The sequence below is a fragment of the Gopherus evgoodei genome, chromosome 1 (genome assembly GCF_007399415.2).
Source record: "Gopherus evgoodei ecotype Sinaloan lineage chromosome 1, rGopEvg1_v1.p, whole genome shotgun sequence".
Classification (NCBI taxonomy): domain Eukaryota; kingdom Metazoa; phylum Chordata; order Testudines; family Testudinidae; genus Gopherus; species Gopherus evgoodei.
This window is the reverse complement of record NC_044322.1, coordinates 141,339,096-141,365,959: the sequence shown is the minus strand read 5'-3', so window position 1 is coordinate 141,365,959 and position 26,864 is coordinate 141,339,096. Positions and strand designations below refer to the sequence as shown.

At 38.8% G+C, this 26,864-nt stretch overlaps 1 protein-coding gene across 7 annotated transcripts in view; it reads left to right on the top strand.

Annotated features, from left to right (window-relative positions):
• The window catches only part of MAP7D2 (MAP7 domain containing 2), a 140,905-nt gene that overhangs the window by 68,927 nt on the left and 45,114 nt on the right, over positions 1–26,864 (top strand). For 2 of the 7 annotated variants that reach the window (XM_030574576.1, XM_030574566.1), the window contains exons 2-6: positions 5,875–5,952; positions 8,354–8,517; positions 20,772–20,886; positions 21,710–21,808; positions 23,736–23,846. In XM_030574576.1, coding sequence (XP_030430436.1) covers positions 5,875–5,952; positions 8,354–8,517; positions 20,772–20,886; positions 21,710–21,808; positions 23,736–23,846 — 567 coding nt within the window. Of the gene's footprint in view, positions 1–5,874; positions 5,953–8,353; positions 8,518–20,361; positions 20,593–20,771; positions 20,887–21,709; positions 21,809–23,735; positions 23,847–25,346; positions 25,470–26,864 lie in introns of those variants that run through there. The other 5 variants (XM_030574591.1, XM_030574583.1, XM_030574550.1 and 2 more) reach the window with 4 other exon arrangements.

The window sequence follows — 26,864 nt, the reverse complement described above, 5'->3', positions numbered from 1 at the left end:
GGGAAGCCAATCTACAGGGGCCAAGACATCTACTGTTTCCTGACAGAGGGACAGTACTTGTGTCAGAAACAAAAGGCTAGTGTCAGAAGAAGTGGCAACATTATGTTAAGTTTAGAAACTTACTCTACATATCAGTTGATGTGGTTTAATTTCTACTTATTGAACAGCATTGCCCAAGAAATGCTAGTTTATCCTCCCCAAAACTATAAAAAGTAGGCAGAAAATGTGTTCTGACATTCAGTTTTATCGTACAATAATTTATGTTGAAAGGACCTCCAGAGCCATCTAGTCCATCAAACTGAATTGTAGCCATGATTAAGATAAGTGTGCATGTGCTCCTGTGAATATTTATCTCGAATGAATGTAAAAGTATTGAAAAAAGTATTCAATATTTGTTAATGTATTACTGCTGCAGGAGTACTGACATTTCAATTGATTTCTAGAGTCCTAGTACGACCCTTTTCTGCAGAGGTTGTTGTGTCCTGGAATTTTATATAAGGCCTTCTCCACTTCAGATCTCTTGTTGAGGGACCAGTGATTTGGCAGTAAAACTCCTTTTGAACTGAAGCTTAGTATACAAGTTTTCAGTCCTGGAGTGCAGTTTTTCATGCTTCAGATTTTGCAAAACTATTGCTCTGCTATCTGCTGGTATTTCATTATGTGAAATAAATAGATGACATTTTTTAAAATGGGAGATTAATGATGATGTGATTCATAAACATGTACTTCATTTATCTGATGCACATCATTTGCAATCTGCTTTTTAGAATATTTAAACTTGTACTATTGATCATATTCTTAGTAAATTAACTGTAAACCTCCATGGCTACTACTGCCTTTACACTGTATTCTATATTCTATGTCCTTGTTCTGTATGCTTATTTTGACCTGCAATAAAAAATCATTACCAAATAATCTGTTATTACACAAGAGAAATAGCTAGATCAGCTTTGGGGGAAAAAAATTTGCCTACTCAATTAGGGCAAGAAACTTTTGACAGACAAGTTAAATATTAATTACACACAAAAAAACCCATGTTAAAATACTGTTGTTAGGGGTGCAAAGTCAGACACTCAAACATTAGGATGTGCCAGAATTAAGAATGTGCAACCTTAATTTGCCCTCCTTGTGTGTATTCTTTATGATAGTCTTTACATGATCACATATTATTTTTTCCATAAAACCTCTGGCTTATTGAGTGCACAGGAAGGATCTGCTCTAGGGATGAATCTGGGTTGTGTAATGCAGGAGGCTCTTGTCCATAGGATTCCTGCCTCATTTGTTGCAGAGGTTGAAACTGTGTAGTGAATGAGGCAGGGGATTGCAGGAAGAGAAAGGAGGAGCTAATAGTTCAAGCAGTGGAGTGCCACCATGGAGAACTGGATTCTATCCCTGCCTCTCCCATCGAGTTCCTATGTAATGCATCATGCTGGGCAAGTCACTGAAACCAGCATTTTCACAGGTGGCCATTGTGTGTTCCTCATTTTCTGATTGTCCATCTTGAGATACTTAGCACTTCTGCAGTTCAGAGCCCAAGGACTCTCAGTTGCAACAGAGGTCAACAAGAACTCTACTCTGACTATATAAACTGCTGTAAAATGCTAAGTACTCTGAACAATGAGGCCGTATATAGAACACTCAAAATCAATAGACAGTTTTAAACCTTAATCTTTGTGTTTTAATTCCCCATTTGTAAAATACCACCTCCTCACTTCACAAGTATTCACAAGAGCATTTTAGTAATAAATTAATGTTTGTGCATCACTTAGAAACTATTGTGATGAGTGCCCTGTAATTTTTGATTTTATGTTCCCAATTAGTATCTTAAAAATAAGGAATAAAACCAATTTGAATTCTTTTAAGGTTTGAGCCTCCAGGGCAGTTGCAGGTAATTTAATTTAGTGGAGAACTGTGACTGGCACAAGGAATGTTATAATTAAACACTTTATTTAATGTAAAATAGTGAAGCAAACAGGCATTACAATATAACCATACACTGCATTCATACTCACTTCCTAATATGAAATGGTGCAGTTAGAGGTGATCCTTAATGAGTATAATTCTTCCTCTACCTTCATGGTGGATAGCCATACCTAATCTTAAATTGCTGTGCTACCGTTTTATAATCAACTATAATAATGCCCCTTAATTAACATTAAATCCACCTTTTACCATAAATACATATCCACTGCCATAATTAAATATTTTCTACTTTCTCATTGGCTATTTAACATTAAACATCATCTTAATTAACATCGACATAAATGCCGTACCAATAACATATCAATATAGGTAAGATTTTCCAAAACATTAACATTTTATGTGGAATACTTGTGAAAACCAGTTAGGACCAAAACATGTTTACAGCATAACCTGGGGTTATGCCCTAACTAATCTCCAACTTGCTTCTGAATTATCTTACTTCACTTTACTCATATTTTACGAGGCCTCGCTTGGGCATTGTCCAGCCTATTTTCAGAAACAGATTTTTGGGCCTAACAACATTTAAACACATTTCTATATAAATATGAGCAAGCATCATTTCCATAGGCCCATGAGGAAATTAATAATTTTCTCTTCAGAGCAGGTTTTGAACTATGTGTAGTAGTTAAGGCCTGGGTCCACTCATTGGACAATTAGGGAAAAAGAAAATATCGAACAGCTGCTCAGCAAGTGAGCACCATCTATTCTGTGCATTGAGTAAGGCAGGAGATCTGTGGAAAAAATAGTATGTTATAATGTGGAAAAAAATAGTCTATTATAACTGTCTCATAATTCATATGCACACAAGTGCCAATTTAAGGTTGAAGAGGCAACCTTAATTTTGGCGATTGCTAACTTTTGAGTTCCACAGCCTTCATAATGTTCTTTGAACATAATTTTTTATGGGTAATTTCCTAGTTTTATAAAAATTAAACCGAAAAAACAGAAATTCCATCATGTGATACCATACTGACATCCATATGGGTCATCAGCAGGGCTGGAAACTTTAGATCCACCGCACAGACCTCTGCTGCTTGAGCTAATGGAGTAACTGATAGCAGTTACTTTATGTGGACCAGCACAGCAGGGAGATGAGATACTTTTTGCCAGAAGGTTTCATAGATATTTGCCGATAGCAGAGGATTTGAGAGACTCCATTCCAGCTGTGAAGGGAGACAGTCTATAATGGTCACAGATTCTTGTGCCCCTCCCCCTCCATCTTGTCCCTGTCCCAATCCCAGTCTCCACTCCTTACGCTTCTTATCCCCATTTCGTTTAGCCAGTCTGAGTCTCCCTTTCCAGTTACCGACTTGCAGCTCCTCATCTGATTTCTCTCCCACCCATTGGCCTCCAGTGCACACACCCCTTCCAGCTCCCCACCCAGAGCTGGCTCCAGGCACCAAACTGGCGCTTGGGGTGGCCCACGGAAGGGGGCGGCAATTCAGCAGCTGGTCTTTCAGTACCTCTCGGTGAGAAGGACCGGCCACCGCCGAATTGCCGCTGAAGAATGAAGCAGTGGGGTAGAGCAGCCGACAAATTGCTGCCAATCACGGCTTTTTTTTTTCTCTTTGCCACTTGAGGTGGCAGAAAAGCTGGAGCCGGCCCTGTCCCCATCCCCATGGGTTCCTCATTCCCGTGGTCTCATCCAGTCTGTTTCATTTCCCCATAACAACCTTCCTGCTCCTTGTCTTAATCTCTTTGCCAGCAACTCCTCGTTCTCTCCTTGCACCCTGGAAAGTGGGGAAGAAACATGGGGCAGCAGTAACAACCAGATATTTTAGCGTAGACTAGCTGCACAAATCCTAAATGTCATAAGCCACTCAGTAGCAGTAATTTCAACTTGCTCACTGCATGGCTGTTTAAAGATTTTCACTTGGAGATTTTCTCATGTGTAAGGTGTGGTGTGGTATGGTATGGGGGAGAGCATAAAGATGCTTGGGAGAACCAGTGTTGTCCTCAGAAATCATTGTAATGCAGGACAACTGGACTTCGTGTTTTGGTAAATTTTCTTGATGGCCTTGCCAGGCTGATTTTTAAACTTCCATAGTGCATATTATACATTCTTTTATGCCATCATCTAGGCAGGACTCTCACTCCTGGTCACCACCTGCTTTTCTCAGAGGAGCTGAGGCCCAGGAGTGAGACTCCAGCAAGCTACCACTTCCAGAGAAGCAGAATTACAAGCTAATTCTCCCTTTTAAATATTTGAATGAAACTCTCATACTTCTGTTCCCTTATATACCTTGCTCTGTTCTGTTGTCCTTTGCTCTTTAGACGACATATGTGATATGAGGAAACTACGCTGGCACAACAGGGGGTCCAAATAAACTAATCACTAACTATAAATACAACATGTAAGATCTAGCTCCCTGTATACACTGCTGCTCTGGCAGGGTTGTGGTGGCGTCTGAAAACCTAGAAGAAAGTGAAGGCCATTACCTTGGAATAAGAAGCAAATATGCAATGAGTCAGTGTCTGAAGGCTACCTAAGAACATGAGTCAGAAGGAGCCTTTTAACAGTCTGTTTGATCAAAGGGCCTCTGGTTAATTGTTGGTATATAAATGGAGACAATGTAGTTACACCTCAGATGGACGACTTACATTGTATTTTGTATTGTTTTGTGAAAGGTCTATCTGTTAATTGACACTTTCTAGGGGACTTGGTACTGTAGCAGATTTACTGTGCTGGCTGAGTCTGTCCATGGCATATCCATAGACAGCCTCTAAAGGGTGTCAGAGTAGCAGCCGTGTTAGTCTGTATCTGCAAAAAGAACAGGAGTACTTGTGGCACCTTAGAGACTAACAAATTTATTTAAGCATAAGAAGTGGGCTGTAGCCCACGAAAGCTTATGCTCAAATAAATTTGTTAGTCTCTAAGGTGCCAAACAAGTACTCTTGTTCGTTTTTCTAAAGGATGTGGCTTCTCACAGATGGAAAGTTCAGAAGCCAACTGAGAGGAAGATAAAAAGTGGGTTTCCTGACTGGGGAGTCTGGGGGGGGGGGCGTGTTTCAGAGGTGGGGAGAGAAATTGTTTGTACCAGTTGCAGGAAGGGAGCTGCCTCTGTAGCCTCCTGCAGTAATAATTGCATATGGTTCTGTTGTGCAAATGTTATTCCAGGGATTTGGTATGGCTGTGCTTAACCTGCTAATAAGGAGACCACAGGATCATGTAACAGCTTTTTTTGCCTTCTAGTATAACTGTCTCTTTTGATGCTGGCTCCCTTTAATGTCCACAACATTACTAAAACATTGAAAGTCTCACACACGATCTTGTGTGTCTTGTGAGGAATGACAACTTGTTGTGCCTTATTGTTATACTGAAATACCCTAATTCTAGCCAAGGATTTGAGAACAAGCTTGTTAATGATATTGAATATTTAGCAATAAAAACGTTTGGGTGTTTTTAAAGTAAACTAAGAGTACGCACAGAAGAGAAGCACCAAAAAGAGGATAGGGGTTTAGAAATTTGGTGACCCTTCGTAATGTAATCAACAGAGAAAGGATTCCCAACCAGCAAGTCAGAATCTGTAGCCAGGTTCTTTGAATATTAACCTTATCCTGAACAAGTGATATACAATGGGTAGTGTATTAATGTTTTATTGTAACTTTGCCGTCACAAAGGTTTTAAAAAACCACAGCCTACAAAAGCCTGATCTTTCACTTTTCTGCAGTGTAAAGGATTCAGGCTTGGCTGTTTACAGTGATTAACTTTACATTGAATTCCATTGTACATAGGAAGGAGTTATTTAAAAAAAAAATCCCTGATACAATGCAATAACCCATGAGAGTATGGTGTAATTTTTTAAAAAAAGAAATGCACTAGCTCTTTGGCTCTTTTGGACTCTTCTTGACTTTTATCATTAAAATTCCTTTTTTCCCGTCTGGTTTTAGTGGTGGATGGGTTTCTGAAAACTGATGAAAGGCAAAGATTAGCAAAAGAAAGAAGAGAAGAAAGAGAAAAATACCTAGGTAAGTTGACGTCTTCATTTTTTTGAAAGCTATATGTGAGTTTTAGTGGGGCTTCAATTATTGAAAGGAAAATAATCATGTTGTTCCTCTTCTGAATTTTAAATGTTATATTTCAGTCTACTTTTGTTTTTCTGTCATCTTGAAATGGTTTACATTTCTGAAGAATTTTAGTAGAATCTAATTTACTTTCAAACAGAGAACCTAATCTTCTAGGACTCTTTCAACTAATTTCAATGTACAGCACGTCACATTCTACAATTATCAGTTATCTTCAATAAATGTGCTGTTGAATATTATGACATGAATATATGTGTGAGATGCTGATTTTTTGGAAGCTGATGTATATATGATTCTGTCAAAAAGTCAAGCCTTGAACGACATTTACAATGAAAGATTGATGGGCTGCGGCATTGTGATTTTAGCCTCTGAGAGTTAACAACTTTAAAATTAAAGTGGAGTTAGTGAGAGTGGCCTAAACTAGTTATTTCCTTTGCCATGCTGTCACGTGAATTAAAGTTTACAAATTCATTTTTAAGTCATGGATGGCAAAAATTATTTTCAGATTCATTGGTGGTGTTTCTGGTGCTTTAAAGAACAAATTAAACCTCATGGGAAATGCTGATTGTGTGCGCACGTGTGTAAAATACTTCTGAATAATTCTTTCTACCTCATTATTATTATAGGCAGGGCAGGTTGCCCAACACTTCCCATTAAGACATCCTGCTTTCAGTTGCTTATAACTTTCCCAAACTTTAAACATTTGGACTGAAATTTGCCATGACCGGTATTTTTGGAAGATTTCACCAAAATGATTCAGTTGTTTCCAAGAATGAGACTAGAGAAAATGTTGTTTTGCTCATGTCAAAAATCTCTGGCTACCTTTCCTTTGAAAAGCTGCAGTGCCCCCATTTTTTGGAGTAGAGACTTGAAATTTGGCAGGGGTGTGGCCTTTGTGTGACTTTTATATTGCAGTTAGACACCCGCAGCTGACCCTTGCCAGCTGACTTGGGCTCACTGGGGGCTCAAGCTAAAAGGACTGTTTAATTACAATGTAGAGGTTCCAGCTCAGGCTGAAGCCTGAACTCTGGGACCCTCCCACCTCGCAGGGTCCAAAAGCCTGCACCCCAGCCTGAGCCAGAACATTTATGCTGCAATTAAAAAGCCCCTTAGCTAGAGCCCCTTAGCCCAAGTCATCTGGCACAGGCCAGCCAGGCATGTCTAATTGCAGTGTAGACATAGCTATTGTCATGGATGTGCCCTTTCCTGTCCTTGTGAAAAGGTGCCAGAATCTGGCCAAGTTATAAGCCTTTGAAGAATCATAGTTTGAACATGCTCAATAGAGACATGTTAGGTTTTTAGTTGGTAAATTCCCCAAAGATTCTGTATGCACTGAGCAAACTGCAGCCTGCGTCTCAACAGGGCGTTCTCTGCAATAGTAGCACTGGGCTGCTAGAGGCCGTGCCACTGCCAGATGTGAGCACCTGAAATAAGAAGAGGGAGACTCTCTCTACAATGAGCACTTGAAGCCTGGGATCAGTGTGGGAGAGAAAGCGGCCTGATTTGAGTGCAGAGAGAATGAGAACCAGGATTGGGGGGGCAGGAAGGGGGAAGTAGATTGGAATAAGGAGTCTGTGAAGGGAGGGGAGACTAGTGGGTGGAGAGGAGACTGGGAGCAAGAGCCAGATGAGACTGGGAATGGGATCCGGGGAGGTAAATGGGGAAGGGATGGGCAGATTGAGGAGCCAAGTGTGGAGACAGAGACTAGTGGGTAGGGAGATTAGGAATGAGAACCAATGGGGCGGGGAAAGGAGGGGAGACATATCAGATAAAGATGCAGGGGGGGAGCTGAGATTACTGGGGCCAAGAAACTAGAGAAGGAGCTGGAATGGGAGGGTTTTGCAGTTATTTAAATTCTTTCTTTAAAGAAGATCCCGCCAAAGAAAAGAGAATGGAACAATCAGCCTTTGCAGTACTAAAACCCACATTTGGCCCTCCTCATCTACATGCAACTCCCTTTAAAAGCCACAGGAGGCATGTTTGTGCAGGGAAGAATTTAGCCATAAAGTTATGAAGTAACTTGTAATGTACACAGATACAGATTACTTGTTAGTCGGATTATGTTGTTTATGGAAGAAAAGGAGCATCTGCCAGTTTGCAAAAAAGGGGTCTCCTCATTACTTATTATACTAATTAGATTATTGCTTTTTTTTTCTTTTTTTTAATTTTACCTGCATAGTGTATTTTTATGCATTGTGCTGTTGATTTTGTTTTACCAATGTGTCCTGTATATTTGCATTTGGTATACTTTTGCTCTTTGCTTCCCATTTTGTCATACTGGTAAATGACTTTATAAACAGGGAAAAATCAAATCAAGTTAAGTGAGTATTTTTATTTATTTAAGCTGCGAGAGAGCAGCAGATTTTGGAGAAGGAGAGAAGAGCAAAACTTCAGTATGAAAAGCAAATTGAAGAACGATGGAGAAAACTGGAGGAACAGAGACAGAGAGAGGAGCAAAAGAGAGCAGCCGTTGAAGAGAAAAGGAAACAGAAGCTCAGAGAAGAAGAGGTGAGGTATACTGCTATGGCATATGTAGTACAGCCACCACAGGTAGTGTGACTGTTGTGTAGGGATGGTTATGCTTTGCCGTGAGCTATCCAATGATTATGGCACCTTTGTGGCAGTAAGGACCACGTGCCTAAACGTACATAGGATTTCAGAGAGCTGCACAAAGTTTGTTTTTATATGTATCTGTGTGTGTTGTATATGTTTTATTGAGCACTTCGAATGGTATACAGGACTTTGCAAACTGCACAGAGACAAAATGCTCTGTGGGCTGCAGGGGAGGGAATACCTGTGGGGAAATTGGTACTGCATCTCTGAAAGTTGATCATTTATGACACCATTAATATCTCCTGGTTTTTGTTGTTGTTATTTTTTTGAGGGGGATTAGTAAACAACTCATCTGCAAATTGTGCATATATTACTCCTGGGGGATTTCTGTGCCAAAAAATTAAAATTCTGCACACACTATTTTAAAATCCTTTAAAATTCTGCGTATTTTGTCAAAATAACACAGTATAATCACACCAGTTTCAATTACTTTGGTAATTTATTTCAAAATACCTGTCAGCAAATATGTCTGTAACAATACAGATAACAAAAAAGATTCAGGAAATATTTTTTAACAAATAGATTAGTTACTAGGCACATTAATACAGAACTCTGAGTAATAATTCATTTAAATTACAATATAGAACCATATTTCCCACTCACCTCAGAAGCTGTGCAAAGATTTTGAGGAGTCTTGGGTAATGAAGGAGCTTAGGCAGAGAGAAGTAATTGCTCGGACAGAGCCTGGGTGTGAACTTGGTGGGTTGTTGGGTGTGGGTGGGAGAAGTATGGAACATTTATTGAGATTGTTAGGGAGCTTCCACATGCAGACCCTGGCTGACCTCTAGCCTCTCTCATTCAGTTATGTACATCTGCCCCTGTCCCCATGTGTCCCTTTACCCCCGCTCCCATTCAGCCCCTGCCCCAGTCTATCCCTCTCAACTAGCCCTTCTGAACCCCAGTCTGTGACCCCCCCCCCAGCAGCCCTATGTGCCCCATGCTATCCCTCCCCCCATATCCCATCCCTCCTGACCTGGCCCCGAGGGCAGGGTGGTATGAGATGGGCAAGGTGCTGTGAGGAAAGCAGCCTCTTTTCTTCCCTATCTGCAGCTGGGGATGCTGCCACCCGAGAGCAGCTGCTCTTTGTTCTGGTGCCATGGCAGCCACTGGTGGGTGAAAGGCATAACTGCAGGACTTTTCCAGCAGAATTTATTTTCTGCAGAGAGAAAAAAATCTTCATGGCACATGAAGTCTGTGGATGCACAGTGACACAGAATTTCCCCAAGAATAATTATTGTAATATGAATATTATGTATTGATGCCCTACTTTATCCTTGAAGTGGTGCCACATGTTATGCAGGGCAGACTGGAGTCTGGCCGCTGCCAGAGACTGGATACTAGATGAGATGGACCTTGGATCTAATCCCATTCCTATGGGCATGTCTAAACTACAGACTTAAGTCAAAGTTTGTGAAGTCGACTTACAGCCACCACAATAATTACTGCAGTGGATGATATCTACACTACCCTCCTTCTATCGGTGATGCTCATCCTCACCAGGAGCACTTCCACTGGTGGAAGAGGAGCTGTGGGAGGGATTGAGAGCCAGGGCTCTCAGCTCCGCTTACCTCCCCATTGCCTTCCGGGAATGGGTGCCAGCCACCTGTGCTTCTCGCCTCTCCATTCACCACTGAGAGCGGGGACAGCTGCCCAGGCTTCTCGCCTCCCTGAGTGGGGAAACGGACGGACTTGAACAGCCCAGTGGGGAGTCTGGCAGGTGTAGTCCGGTAGGGAGCCCGGGGCAACTGGGCTTTAGTTGCCTGACTTTCTTGTCAATTTCAGGGCTGAAATTTATAAGACAGTCAGCAGCCAGTGCAATTAAAGCAGGATCTGCACAGACATTGCATCGCCATAACTACACTGACATAAGCCCTATGCCTCCTGTGGAGATGAAGTTATGATGTCGGTGTAGTAGGGCACTCATGTCAGTGTGACAAAACTGTAGTGTGTACTGACATAATTGGGTCGACGTAAGTTGCCTTACGTCAACCTAACTCTGTAGTGTAGACCAGGCCTATGTTTGGTCACTGCAGTGTTTTGATATATTCAGTTTCATAGTAGAAAGTCTGTTTATAAATACAAATACTTCCAAAGAATATAGCACAAACAGAAGCTTTCTTACATAACTCTGGATATACACCTCTTCCTTGATATAACGCTGTCCTTGGGAGCCAAAAAATCTTACCGCGTTATAGGTAAAACCATGTTATATTGAACTTGTTTTGATCCACCAGAGTGCGCATCCCTGCCCCCGCATGCTCCTCCTCGGAGCACTGCTTTACCACGTTATATCCAAATTTGTATTATATCGGGCAGGAGCGTCGCCAGGGTTTTTGGCGCCCTAGGGCGGGAGTCCTTCCGCGCTCCCGGTCGGCGACAATTCGGCGGCGGGGGGTCCTTCCACGCTGCTGGTCTTCGGGGCACTTCAGCAGCAGGTCCCGGAGCGTGGAAGGCCCCCCTGCCGCCAAATTGACGCTGAGGGCTGCAAAATGCTGCCTCCCAAATCCTGGTGCCCTGGGCGACCGCCTAGGTCGCCTAAATGGAAGCGCCGGCCCTGATATTGGGTGGCATTATATCGAGGTAGCGGTGTATGTCACTTGTTCTCAGACATTTATAGAACTTAAATAAATTTTCTTTGTGGATATTTGCTCTCTTTGTGTTCAGGTGAACATGGCTCTGCAAACCACTGGAACATTTCTTTTCCTAAATCTCTGTGCCACTGATTTAATTTAATCTTGAACCTGCTTGATCCATTTGCCCTTTAGGATAATTCATACATATTTTTGAGCATTTCTTGGAAATCTGGAAAGCAATGGACTGCCCTTTCCCAAACCTTCCTATGTAAAGCTTTCAGAAGCAGACAAATGCCTCTTTCTTCCCTGATCCCCTGCCACCTGCAAGAAAAGTTGCCTGTTGTTCCATTCCTCTGGCAGCTGCAGACATGTCCCTTTGCTTCCCACTGAAATGTAATATTTTTAAGCACTTCAAAAATATTTTTGCAGCCATTCACTCAATCAGTAGAATACAGGCAAAGATTTTCATAGCCTGTTTGCTGGATTTTTAGATACACAGCTCACCATAAAATTAATCAGTGGTGTGTGTCTACATCACCTAGTTGACCTTGAAAATCTGAACCACGGTCTTTACTGACTCGTGCAACACAGTCGCAGCCATGCAGTGTTAGCTGCAGAATGATCTTTCCACAAGCTTCCTTGTAGTTTACTGCTATCCACATACGATTTCTACTTATCTTACCCATCCCACAAGCATCTTGCTCCTCCATAGAGAGACTCTAGCTGGGAAGCGTGAGTTTCTCTATCTCATAATTTCAGTCAAAACCCAAATGTTAGCTGGATGTTTCTGCTGAAATAACTAGGGCTTTCAATAATGTAGCATTCCAAGAGTCATTTTTTTAAAAATAGCCAGGACGAGAGGGAAGAGTCAGAAAATGCAAGGTTCTTTTTTCATTTCCTCTTTACACCGTCCACTGAAAGATAGAGGATTTTATACATCTAAATACATATTTCCTTTTCCTACCATATCCCAAAACAAAACCAGAAAGTCTCAATGGAACATATGTAAATAATCTAGGCCAACTGAAAATACTAGTCTTTAGAATAAAAGGGATAAAGTATTCTAAAAGGCTTGTGTGTGCACTTGCATATGCACACTCTCTGCCAGGGTCAGTTAGTACTCAGTTTGTTTTTTTGTTGTGGTGGACAGTGGCCTAATTTCTGATGTAGCTCTCTAAATGCAGTATGTACATGTGTGTTTCTGCACACTTATGGACAGGCCAGCGACATAGGAGACAAGCATGAAAGGAAACTGCTTTAAAACTCTTAATTTGATTTGTGTTTTTTTCATTGCTAAAGAAGTAACAGATTTCTGATAAATTATGTAGTAACAATTCAGGCAAACCTATAAAATAATATTTTATGGAGTGTCAGTGCAAAGTATCAAAAAGATGAACATAGAAATGAGTAAAAACAGAAACTGGAAAACCAGAGTCCCTTAAAATAGGGAATTATATAATGGCAACAATCAAAACGTTTCAGAGTTAGCACTCCATCACAATAAAATGGGGTATGTTCAGTTCTCAGAAGAACCTTTGCAGTGGACCACTGCAGTTCCGCCCTATGAGGAAGGTTTTAACAAACCATAAAGGGATAGAGACTTAAAATACAGTGTGAAAGTTCCAATTCTGCTGAAAACAAATGGCCACAAGCTTGTCCTGCACTTCCAGGATTTCACTTTAACACTTAAATTCACTGCTATTATCATGCTGCTGTTAATCACAGTAAGGTTCCTCTTACTATTATTATGTGTTCACATGTGGGTAAAGGTTTAAGACAGCTTGGGCCTTAGTATACACTAGCACTGCTACTGCATCTTAAGATTAAGAATTAAAAGTTTTTTGAAAAGACAGAGGGGATGAAAAAAGATGTCATGGGAAGATGATGACTTTGCTAGAATAGTTGACTTCTAGAGAACCTTGGTAACCTTCCCTATGACCAAAACACCTTTGCAAAAGAGAGAAAATATCTTCTTGTATCAAAATGATTTACTCCCATTTCTCTTCTTTCAGTCTGTGTACATTTTGCCCCGACTTTAACTTTAAAAGAGAAAACAAAATCTGGTCTCTCCTACTTTAACTGTGACATCTTGTTTCTATGATCTGGTTCTCTGTGTGCTTTACTTAAAAAAAAAAAAATAATTATCTTATACTATAGTTGTTTTGTCGGCCTGGGCAGAAAATGTTTTTGGTTCACTCCTGCCCCGCCTGAGTGGCAGAATGAAAAAATACAGAATATTTGGCTAGCCAATCAACGGAGCAAAAAGTAAACAAAACTGAGTGGCACAGCAGTCTGACACCTTCTGGAAGTTGGAATCCAGGGCAGTCATCCTGCTTGCGTGCCAATGTGTCATATGACTCATCTTAAGAATTACTCCTGTTTTACCTTTACAATGAGCAGCAACAGACCTCTATCTCCTTCTGAAATTACTTCACTGGCATAACAATACTTTCCCCAAAGATGTGTTAAACTAATTGGACACAGCTGGAAATGCATATCAGTGTTCCATCTGAAAAAAAAACGTGCAAGTATAAGAACATAAGAATGGCTATACTGGGTCAGAACAATGGTCCATCTAGCCCAGTAACTTGTCTTCTCATGGTGGCCAGTGCCAGAAGCTTCAGAGGGAATGAACAGAAAAGGGCATTTAGCAGTGATCCATCCTCTGTCCAGTTCCAGCACCTGGCAGTCATAGGCTTAGGGACAGTCAGAGCATAGGTTAACATCCCTGATCATCTAATAGCCATAGTTGGATGTATCCTCCATGAAGTTATCTAATTCTTTTCTGAGCCCAGTTATACTTTCATTCTTCAGAACATGCCCTGGCAATGAGATCCACAGGGTGACTGTGCATTGTGTGAAGTACATCTTTATGTTTGTTTTAAACCTGCTGTCTGTTAATTTAAATGGGTGACCCTTGGTTCTTGTGTTATGTGAGTTTTTGTGTTTTAAGTGTCTGCACCATCACAGACCTTTCCGTAACCATTCTCTCATGATGTTCAAAGAGAGAAGTGGTTCCACATGCATACCACTTGTAAATGCACACACACACACACACATATATATATATATATATATATATATATATATAAAAAAACATCTTCAGAAAATATACTGGGAAGAGTGCTGCATAACTGTGATGGAATAAGCCATGAGAATCTGGGTAGAAAATTGTTGTTGTTGAATCTGTAGAACTTTTTTTTTTTTTTTTTTTTTAAAGAAAGGAGAATGGCTGTCCACAATCTGTATTAGGCTTATTCCTTTCATAGAGCTGAGAATCCTTTGCTCAGCTATTTTGTACTTACAAGTACTTTTGAAGATGAGTAGATGGTGAAAGTGCCACATATTCTGATTTCTCTTCTTCCTTGTTCCCTGTGCAAAGGCAGATAGGGTGGTTTGTGTATTTTTAAGGGAATCGATAGTAAAAGTGGAGTGGCTACAGCAAGGACCTCTCTGAGGTGATGATTAGCCACATTGCAGAATGGAGTGAAAGTGGGTCTGTTTCCACTTTTTATCATTATTTAGGAGCATTTCCTCAGATAGGAACTGTGTGAATGTGACAAGTAGAAACTGAATTTTTACTTTAATGTAACCCTCTCCTTATTAGCTACTCCTTTTTTCCTAGAGGTTCCAGATGGCACCATTTTTATCTCCATATTTATCTTAAAACTGTCCAATAGCATTGGATTAAAAACCTCTGTCATTTCAAGGAAGAATGCACTCTCTTGTCCAGAAAAGTTTTAACTGCAGTTTTTATTAGTGAATAGCCAGTGGTTTTAGGAAGTTTGTTCCTCATACTTTGCTAAAATGCAGGTCTGTCCCTACTCCTATCCCAAAGCGCTTCTGGGATTGGAGTGCTTTAGTAGGTCTTTCAATATATTCTAAATGTATCTATTTTTAGATGTAATATCCTCTGCTCCTCTCACATTTTTGTTAATAAAGGAATGTGAACACCTGTCAAAATGTATGACGTTGGATTACATTCTAACTTGGACTGACTGTGTCAAACATATTTGGTGCTCTTTCTCATATTTTTCTACACTGCCCGTTCATACATCATTTTGGGGTAAAAATGTCAGATTATATTTTTAAAAAAGACAAAATTAACATTGAATCTACCACTATATTAAGGTTTAAAAAAACAAGCACTGCAAAATAGGTACATACACAAAACCCAGCTCCCAGCTTCAAGACATCTTGGTAATAGCTGTTGTAAAAATCATTCTGCATCATTGGAAGGATTTCTGTCAGTTAAATATTCATTACGGAGTAAATTTCATATTTTTGAAACTCACATTTGGGAAGGGTATGTGTTTAAAAAAAGAGATTGGAAATATTCATGAATGTTTGGGGACTCCAGTTAATTACTTTTTGATAATAAGTGTTGTAATTCATTTGTTTGTAACTTAATCCAATATATAAATACACAAAAAAAGTTATTGTCAATCAGTTAAGTTATTACACATGCAACTTGCCTGAAACAAACTCACAAAAGTAAGGAAATAAAGTTAAGCAACCGATCAGTTCATACCCTCTTCTCCTCCAACTGCAAACATGCCCATTATCATTGCTATAACTATCGTATACCACAGAACATGCACTGCAACCTTAACTCTGCCCTTCCTGTGCCTGTCTGCACACCTGTTCACCAGATATTTTTCCCTGTCAGTACAAATGTCTGGAGTACAAATAGGTTGTATTAAACGAGGATAGTTTGGTAAGGGGTTGTGTGCAGAAGGGCCGTTAGAAAGATTGGTGAAGGCCAGCATTAAAATTGTTGTGATTTTTTTTTTTACAATGCACATTTTTCCCCTTTAAAAGAAAAAAAACTTTCCCTCATTGCTGTGCAAAAGACCCACACAAATAAAAGTTGAAAGTGACTGTGTGGTGGTATTTAGAAATAGTGCAACTAACTATATACACGGTTTTGATTTTTTTTTAAATCCTTTTTTCATTTTGTTTACTATAGAAGAACAGAATTTTTTTTCTCTAATCTTAGTTAGCTGTTGTTTGTAACAGTAGGTACAAAAATTTCAGACAGGAGCATGACTTTTTAAAGCTATCCTTTTAACAAATTTCTCTTTGTTTATACCCATGATATTTGTAAAATAACCTCCAGTTTGAATGAGAAAAGAAATTGGATTCTTTTGCCTTTTGTGTGTATTATACTTTGTATAGATGAAAGGGAAGTTCATGATCAACTTACTTGTGTTCTCAGGGCTAATGCGTTTTTAAAAAGAGGTAATTTTGGGTGATCCAAATGGTTTTTTTTTTTTAGACTGAAGAAACGTGGGTTGATGGCTATAAGAGTTTTTGGAAAGCAGAAATAAATGTTATATTTTCTGTATGAAAAGTAGGTGGCTCTTTTCAGGTTTTCATAGTTTGCTTATTCTTGCTTTAACCTTCATATGAAGTTCATGGAATACTATATGATTGTTTTTGATGGCTCAACATATCAGTAGTACAGCAGTTACCTTCACAATAGCTATTACAGATTCCAGATGGGAAGCTGGCACAGTGTATGAAATGTCTTTCAAGGAGTTAGGGTCTGTGTAACAAAGGCAGGAAATTTTGTGTTGCTGATGGAGAAATGCATTTGTATCCTACTGTTTAGCTATTCCTAGGCAAATAATTTGGTTGTAGCAGTACTGAATCCAATTGTTGTTTTTGCTAACCCTGAATTTTTGTAGGCTAACAAGCTGGGTTTTTTTGGTTTTGCTTTAAGTATGTGATATTTTGCTAGTTTAAAATGTTAATGTATATGTTTGTTAATTTTTTGAGGGTTTAATATTCAAGTGTTCTGTGATTCTTTGACGAAAGGCACTATATAAATGAAACTATATATTTCCAAAAAATATATACAGAAAATCCTTTTCTCTTTGTAGTTTCATACTGTACAATTTAAGATATCAAATTCTAAATATGCGTAACGTGAGTTTTCAAATACCTGTGGAAAAAACCACAGTTTTTCTTTAGACTATTTCATTTTGTGCTTTATTTTGTTCATATAACAGTGTTGTTAGTTATTTTAAATGCCATCATTGTGTTATCTGACCTACAAAACAGAGGATGATATGATCTTTGCCCCGTGGAATATTGAAGTTATAAACAGACAAAACAAATACACATTGCCTCTTATAACCAGTTGACATTTTAATATATAGTATCACATTTTTTTAAAATAAGTGTGTTATAATACTTATTAGCTATGATAAGGTTGGTAGGTTTCACGGAAGTGTGTTTAAAGAGGGAAATGAGAGAAAAGAATGTTTTGCGTAACACTGGTGGGATGATATTTCAGAGGCAAGGAGGATAACTGGAATGAGTGGGAGGAGACTATAAAGAGATGGGTAAGATAGGAGGCTTGGGAGGAGTAGAGGAACTGAAAGGAAGTGAGAGCAGTGATTAGCCGTGGAGTTAATATGACCTTGAAGGGTGAGGACCAGAAGCTTGAACTTGATGTAGAAGATGAGTGGAAAACAGAAGAGGGATTTGAATATGGGGATGACATTGTTAGACAAGCAGGAAAGGAAGTCTGTTTAGGTCATGGCATGGTAGACTGGAGGGGAGCAAGTCTGGAATCAGGGAGACAGAGAAAAGCTGAATAGCAAAGGCAGGAGAAGACTACAGTATGGACAAGCATGTTACTCACTGAGACAGGAAGGAAGGTATGGATTTTTCTGAGCTATTGTAGAGAGAGAGAGATGTCTGGATTTTGTGGTGGCCTGTGTGTGCCTCTCTAAGCATGCACTTGCAGGGAGGGTGGGAAATGAGGAGTGGGAAAAGAGAAGGGAGCTTGTGTATCTGCTTGGACACTGATGGTATTGACAGTGACATAGGAAAAAAGGAAAAGGACAAAAGCTGCAGTTTGCTTTTGGCATGTTTTGCATTAGCAAATGGCAGGGTATTTAGGATGTGATGTTCTAAAGAGAACTGGAGATGAGAGGCAGATCAAAGGGGGAGATGTCAGTATGGAGACATAGATGAAGGACTCATCAGTACATAGACAATAATAGCTGAAGGTTTGAGATCAGATTAGGTCATCCATGGTAGCAGGAAAACATGGAACAATGGACAGAGCCCTGAGAGAGACTGAAACAATCCACAAAAGAGGGAGAGGAGAAACTAAAGGAGCAATTGGAGAGGGAGAGGAAGAACCTATAGATCAGAATCCAGGAGTAGGAAGTGGCCTGCTGCTGAAATCAGTGGATAGATCATGGAGGAGGATGAGGTGGAGACATTTACACTTTGCCAGAAATAGGACATGCTCTTTATCTTAATACGCAGCACTGAGATGGTTTATAGTAAAACTAAGCATACGTTTATTGATAAAGAATGCAGACTTAAGTGATACTAAGCAAGAGTAACAGACACACATGGTTACAAATAAAACAGAAACATGTTTCCTAGTGACTAAAACTTAATTTTAACAAGTTACAATCTTTGCCTAAGCTTTCTCACTGACCTCAAACTACCAGCATCTCTCGCCCTTCAGGCCAGGGGATCCAGCGTTCACAGAATCAGAGGGTGCTGTTCCCTTTGTCCCCTAAGTGATGGATAGCCAGGATGTTTGCTCCCATTTTATTCCCCAAAGTCCATTGACTTTGACTCAAGAGCCATGAAGACTTTCTGAGGGTTCAGACTCTGGGGAGTCCCCTAGTATGCTCACCATGCTATTGTATCACCTGTTAACTTGATTACTTTGTTTACCTTATATGTAAATGTACTTTCATTGTCCTTTGCCTGTAATCAAGCTAGGCAGACTGTTAAATCCACATTCCTTTGTCTAGGGCAGGCTTGTTATCCACTCTACTTAGTATGCTTGATCTAAACACATTTCCAGCACACGTAGCTAACTCTTCACATGCTAAATCACACAATAATATTAATATCTAGTGTGTTACCAGTTTACATATGATACCTTACAAGATGCCATTTGGGTAAGAATTATGAGAAGTCCTTGTGAACATGCTCAGTAGAAGCCAAACAGCAAATTTGGGGGTGGGCGGAAGGGAGGACATGACCCTGTGTGCCCCTTATGCATTGCCTCTGGAGACCAGCGTTCTCTGCCAAAGTGAAAGAGGTTAATGATAAAAGGATGGTGTTAATGTCAGTGGGAAGTTGGTAATTTAATAGATTGGAGATAACACAAGGATTTTGAGGTTGGGGTTTAACAGGGATGAATTAGGAAGATAATTTGAAGCATAAGAATCCAGTGTCTCGTGAAAAATAGAGCAACTGAGGAGATGAGTAGAGGAACTGAGGTAAAAAACGAATGAATGAATGTTGGGTAAGAAAGTGAGAGGCTGCACAGCTGGACTTATCTTCAGCATGGAGGCTGAAGTTGCCTAGGATGATGGAGGGCAGTTTGGAGGAGAGGAAGAAGGACCGGGACCGTGGGAGGCAATAGATGCAAAAAAATAAGCAGAGGGCAAAGAACAAGATGATGCTCATTTTGAAGGAAAAAAAAGAGTAAGAAAGTAAAAGGCCAGTGTCAACATCTTGACCAATAAAGCACAGAGAGAGTGTGCACTGCAGGGGGAAGATGGTAACAGGCATGGATGGAGGAGTCAGGTTTCAGTTAGGGCCAGGAGGTGGAGGTGATGGAAAGATCATGCATAAACAGTTGAACGTTTAAAGGTGGGGCAAGATTTCCAGAGGGACCAAAGAAAAAAAAAGAAGAAAAATACGCCAGGCAGAGGGAAAGGGGCAGGGGGTATGTGGGCGTAAGGGATGGAGAAGCAAGTTGTTCAGAGCAAGAAGTAGTAAATATGTGTTTAAAAAGTAAAAGCAGCAAAAAGTCCGTGGCACTTTATAGACTAACAGACGTTTTGGAGCATGAGCTTTCGTGGGTGCATGCATCCGAAGAAGTGAGTATTCACCCATGAAAGCTCATGCTTCAAAACGTCTGTTAGTCTATAAGGTTCCACAGGACTCTTTGCTGCTTTTACAAATCCAAACTAACACGGCTACCCCTCTGGTGTTTAAAAAGGTGTATCTAAATTGAATGAGATATGCAACTCAGATTAGGATAAAGACAATCTTAAATGTTTAATCTGTAGAAGGTGTTTTGGGGGAAGCAGGGATTTAAAAAATGTCATCCTGCAATTGCAACCTGCTTCAGGTTTGAAATGATCATTTATCTGTACAGCTAGGAGGAGCCACTGGCATTGCAGCAATCTAGCTTTAATATACTGAAGGAGAAAAGCCTGATGCCTGCTTAGACAAGAAGGAGTTAATGCTTGTCAAGCATTATTCTTATACAAATTAAGTCCAGAGCACAGCAGCAGACTCTCCAGCGGGAACAGATGCTAGGCAGTGATGCAACCTGTGGTGTTTACTTAGGCCTCTGTAGTGACCTCAGTGGATTGCAAACAAAAGATACTCTTCTCTGGAGGTAGGTAGACATACTGGTACTTCTGTATTCAGTCGTTTTTCTTTTGTTGATAGCATGATTACAGGAACCTGTTATGTGTAGTGACAAACGACGTTTATTTTTTACTTTTGATCAGAAAGCCCAGGTGAACTGAATTAGATTTTATTTCTCTCTCTTCATTTTTGCAACAATTTAACCAGGAACGTTTAGAAGCCATGATGCGTCGTTCACTAGAACGTAGTCAGCAGCTGGAACAGAAACAGAAGCGATGGTCATGGGGAGGAGCACTGGCTGCAGGCTCAGGAGGGAGAGATGGTGAGTGAAACAAACTGCCTGCATTGCAGATCCTGAAGTGCAAAATGCATGAGATTAAAGATAGAAAGAAGGTTCCTGTTTATAATTACTGTGATGTTGTGAGGACTGTTGATATGTAGCATGAATAAATGCTTTGTAATAGTTTATCAGGTTTCCTGTATATGGTATCTCCTGGGAAGAGAGGTCACTCCTAAGTTTGTGAAAGCAGATCATTTAATAGAGTAATCAGAAATTGTTTTGGGGATCACAGCAAATGCTAAAATGCAATTTTAACCCCCTCCAACACATTTAGCTTGCTACGTATTCACAAAGGAACTGAGTGCTGTCCAAACCTTTGTGGAAAACGAATCTATTTTTGTCACTTCTAAAAGCTCACAGGGATTTCTAGATGATTATGCAGCATTCACAGTTGAAAATGGATTTTTCCACATACTTTTTTGTTGTTGCTCTTTTTGATTTGGTTTCATAATTATTTCATGATCGACCACGAATTGCTTTTATGTTTCAAGAAGGTATTCATCTCTCTTCTGTTTGTCATTTAAATTCACTGGGTTTCCAAATGGACTGGTTTATTAAAAAACAAAAATAAAAAACCCTCTGCTCAGATGATGAAATATGACTGCTGCTCTCTTCTGAAGTAAATGTAAATATATTTTTCTGTCCATGTTAAAGCAAAAAACATTGAGCTTTATTTCACAATACAAGCATCATTTATGCTTCTAGAGAGCAACCTCTTTAATTTTCTAGTATAGCTTATACTTTTTTTTTAGCCTATTCAGTAATTTCTTTCACCTCTCTTTGCTCTGATTTTTCTGCTGTATAGGTGAATCAGAAAATACCCCACCCCCTCTCCTAGGTTTAGCTGCCAACACCCTTCCTCCAGACCCTGTGACCTCTACTGCTGCTGATGATTCCTACAATGGTATTTCAGAGAATCACAGTACCATAGTGTCTCGTTTATAACTGTTCTAATCACTTTAAACCATCCACTGATCTTGTCCTTCCTAACCACTGTTTTTCTTATTATTTCAGTCTGCTACTCTACACTGTTACCATTAAAGATATGGAACAAATGTCTTTTTTCTTTTTCTTTTGTCATAGTGAAGCAATGCATGCCTAGCATTCCAGCACAATGGAGACATTTCATAATTTTCTCACTAACTGTGGTCTTGAATAACTCAGTAAATTCATGTCTTTGTCAAATTTGTGGGCACAGATGTGTTTTTGTAGTTTTGTGTGATCATTTGAGTAGCTTGTTCAAGAGAGACTGGATGGGGCAGAAGTTCTATTTTAAAAACATTTCAATTATACAATAAGAGTAAATATGTTATGGAGATAGCATGTCACCCATCATGTATCTATTCCTTGCAGCCCCACCCTCTTCATCCACAATATGTTAAAAATTAGTAAGCATCGTCGTTTTAGTATGCTGAAGTCTTTTGAACATTGTAATAATGATTACAAATTCTGATTCTGAGATTGTCCTTTGACAACTTTATTGAATTTTATATTATATGTTAGATTAGAATATTAATTTCAGAGGACTTTGAAATAGATCTTGCATGTCTATACCAGGGATGAATCATACATTGTGGGGTTTGGGGTTTTTTTTTTTTTTTGGTGCTGTTTGTTTTTTCCTTCAGCTGCAAATATATATGACATATTTTGGAAATCTAGCACAGCCAATCTGCTCAAGAGCTATTTTTTCAAAGATGGGCACAATGATTATGCCTGCAAAATGCATGAGTAGCTGATGTACTGCAAAAACATGTATGTAAACCCCAAGATTCTTACTTTTGTGCAGTCATGGATGAATGTTCACACAAAGCAGTATTAATGTACAAATAAGTGATTTGCAGGTTTGCATGCATTTTCTGGAAGCAATCATTGCACCTACCTTTTAAAAATGTGAACATAAGGAATTTTATTGCTTGCTATAGCAGATAGGGCCAAATCTTGCAGTTGTCACTTAGGCAAGACTTCCACTGATATAAGTGGGAGTCATAGTTGAGCAAGGACTGTAGAATTTATAAGATGAATGTGAGTTACTAGCTGAGACTTCTTTGTTGTTGTAGGAAGAAACAAAATTTAAAACATAAACAACCCCCCTGAAGCCATCCAGTATGCTTGTAGGTTCTGACCATTACATAACGAACAACACGTTGTAGTTCACCACTACAATAATTGGGCATAAGCGATTCCATCATCATCTTATGAGTACATAGGAATAGCTATCAAGCCAAAATTTACTTTATCAAACAGTATTGTAACAGAAATAAAAACAAATGTGAACAGTTGGGCCAAAACCAAGTTATTGTTTTGAAAGTTCTCATGCACAAGATGGTAAAGAGGTAAATGATGCTATCATCCATCCTATAAATACATAAATTAGCGCTGAATATCTTGAATGTTGCATTAGAATAGTATTTTGGAGGAGCTGATATACATCTCACCTCCACCAGACTGAAACTGAGAGATGTCAGGGAAGAGTTCAAATTTGTTATGTTCATGAGGCCTATGTATTTTCTTCTTGTACAAGTATTGCATTTCTTTTCCTTGATTCAATTTCATTCATTTGGATTTAGCATGAAGTCACTTGCTCCTGGCATTGTATTAGAAAGGGTATTGTAAAATTGAAATGTTAAAATCACAAGTAGAAAAATTGTATCCCAAACTGTATCTTATAAAATGCTGGTATCTACAGCAGTTGGAATAGGTTTATCTGTTCTACATTATTCATTGCCCCTAGATGAATGACAAAGGTCCATGAGTAAAAAATGAGAGGTTAATTTTGGGAGCATTCAACACTGTAGTATGAATATAAATATCTTTAATACGTCTCTCTGCAGCATGTGACAAACTTTCAGCTTCTACAATGAATCTGCCAAAGCAAATGGAGTCACCAATCAGTAAGCGTCTCTCCTCCTCCACAGCGGCAATAACATATTCCCCTGACAGAGGCAAGTGAATATGCTGCTCATTGTCTCTTATCAGCATAAACTCTCCTATGTTTAAAGCACACCTTCTTGTCCATAGATCTGTTTGTAACTCAAGTTCTTTACAATAACCAATTCTAACGTTATTGGGGTGGTGAGTTAAATATATTAGTGAAAGATCTTTAATACATGAAATAGCTTTATAGCCAACCTAGGATAAATGCTGCCATGTTAGAGACCCCAGGCTGTATGTGACTAAATGTTGCACGGCAGATATAAGTCTTTGCCATAGAGGACAAAGTACGCCTTCATGTAACCATTTTGGGTGGCCAGTTATCTGCATTACTGTGGTTGAATATTGGTGAGGAATGGCATGGCAGTGAAAACATTGGATGAATTAAAGAAAGGATGCAAATTAGGGTTTTTTTTGAGATGTGATCGTTCACACTGTGATGTATTGTGCTTCTCCACCTTAAGTAAATACGAGGTTTATTTAACAGTAAAACAGCAAGAATTCATGCTGGTTCTATTTCATCTTGTGATGCACTAAGAAACAGGGCAGAGCACAAAATGTAATTGCAGTAATCCTCCAGAAGTGCATTGAATGTGACACTTTAGCCATATTAAGATACAAAAATAAAAAATGAACGCAGGTGTATATTTACTGGGTGTTATTGACAAAAGTTTGTCATTGTTGTGAGCCAGCTGGAAGTTGTCACTTATGTCAAGATTTCTAGAGTCTTTTAATTTGACTTAAAGGCCTGATTCATGAGAGGCACTGCAGATGATGAGCACTCTGCAAGATTAGGCCCTCTAGAAGATAATAACTATACAATAAATACTGGAGGATTTGTCCCTCTGTGAATTGTTTCTTTTGGAACAAATGACAAATATTTTGACAGAAACAAGAAGCAACAGTAAACATACTTCATTTTAAATTCTTTTTAGAGTTGCTTAATAAATATAAATGTAGAACTTGGAGGTTATAGTAATGGGTGACTTTATAAATGCAGATAATAGGAATTTGTTTATAAGCATATATAGTCATACCTCATATTTATGAGGAGGAAAGGCGTAAGGATGTACTGTATAAATAAGGTTTGACTGTATAAATAAGGTTTGTACCACAGAGAGACTGTGCATTTTAAATGACTCCAAGTGTACTTAGCACGCAAACCAGAAACTGCTCTGTCATTGGGGAAAAAAAGCAAACCCTTTTCATGCTGAGTCATGAAGCAACCATTTTGCAGAACCGCATTTCTTCTGTATAAAAAACAAGTTTAATCTACTATATTTATTATACAGATTGGAAGATAATTTTAGGTGGCTTAAAATGATGAAACCAGAAACCTCCTTCAGAGGAGCATTAACATCTTTAATAGCTTTTTAAATCACAGACATAACAGGTTTTCTCTTGTTCATTTCATTTGATCATTTCACTGATTTTATTTAAGTTATTTAAAACAATTTTTTTTTAGTTTTTGCTTTTAAAATTTATTTGTTTTATTTGCTCCCATCCTTCAGCTCACCGCATGCACCTTAGTCCAGTGGAAAACTTTATTGTTTCTCGACTGCTGACTCCCACACAGTCTTCTTTAGCCAGAAGCAGAAGTACATTAATGCTTTCTGAGCAATACAGTGATTCAGGTAAAAATGAAAATTGTGCCCTTTGAAAATGTTAAGGTATGTGTTTAGCTGCACTTGAAAAATTGCGTAGAGATATTATCTGTTATTTTTTTAATATAATTTTACTTCCATTTTGAGTAGTAACGTCTCAAAAGCATGGAAATACTTATGTCTACTGTTTTGTCCTTTTCAGTTCTTACCTTTATAAGAAAATTTGGTGACAGGGTCTTGAATTAGCTAAGTAAATAAAATCAACAGGAAATTCCAAACCAGGGTAGAATAATTATGAGAGAGCTCAACTTTTGGACCTTCTCTACAAGTTAACCCATTTATTAGAACAAAAGATTGTACATTAATGTAGTGCTCTTTATCCTCAACACCCAAATAATTTCCAAAATACAAATTAGCATTTTAACATGTAATTTCATCCATAATTGCTTTATTGGAGCTGCAATTATTTATTATGGAATCATTTTTGTCTTTTTAAAGGAACAGATCATAAAAGTGTTAAATTCTTGGGTATACTTAGAAATAAACTAGAAGCACAGAGTGGAGAATATCAGTTTTTCTAGTGATAAAAATATACATTATTATATATATTATTTTTATAGAAATTAAGAGAGTGACAGTAATTAGTGCTTCTTTTCTGTATATTATAGATTATAATAGATTTATAATCCCTGCCAACAAAAAACTAAATTTAGCAGCAGCCTTACTGACTTTATGCACATGAGTAATCCGACTGACTTCAGTGGGGCTACTCACATGAGTACATATTTGCAGTATCAGGACCAAAAGTAGGAAAAGTTTTGTGCACTTTTTTTTAAAAATAGACTTCCGCAAAGAAAAATACTCACTTTTCAGGACAAAATTGTGATAAGGTACAGCATCTATGTCATCTGTTATCCCCATATTACGTGACTTGAATCTACTCATGTTCTGTATGTTGCTTCCTTAATAAAAGGATGCCCAAAGGTATATTACAAAGCAAAAAGTTGTTCTCTTTTTCCCCTCCACTTTTTCTTTATGCTATATAAAATTAGACTCATTAAAAGAGCCTCAGTTTTTTGTTTCTACATGAAAAGTATTGTACTTCAGAAGTTATGATATAGAACACTTAGCTATGAGAGAATTCCTGATTTACTGTTCACAAAGCAACTGTCTAAAGGAAAACCAACTCAGAATGTCAGTGTACTCTGCTCTAAATTGAAGGAGAGCTACTAAGACAAAATAAAAGTATGTTGCTTTTACATCACACAACCACAGAAAGCTGGGACTGGAAGGGACCTAAGCAGGTCATCTAGTCCAGTTCCCTGCACTGAGGCAAGACTTAATCTTTAATAGGTTGTTCATGATTTATATAGAGGACATCAAATGTAGGGAAAAATTGTTTTTTGTTTTGCTTTTTCTCACATT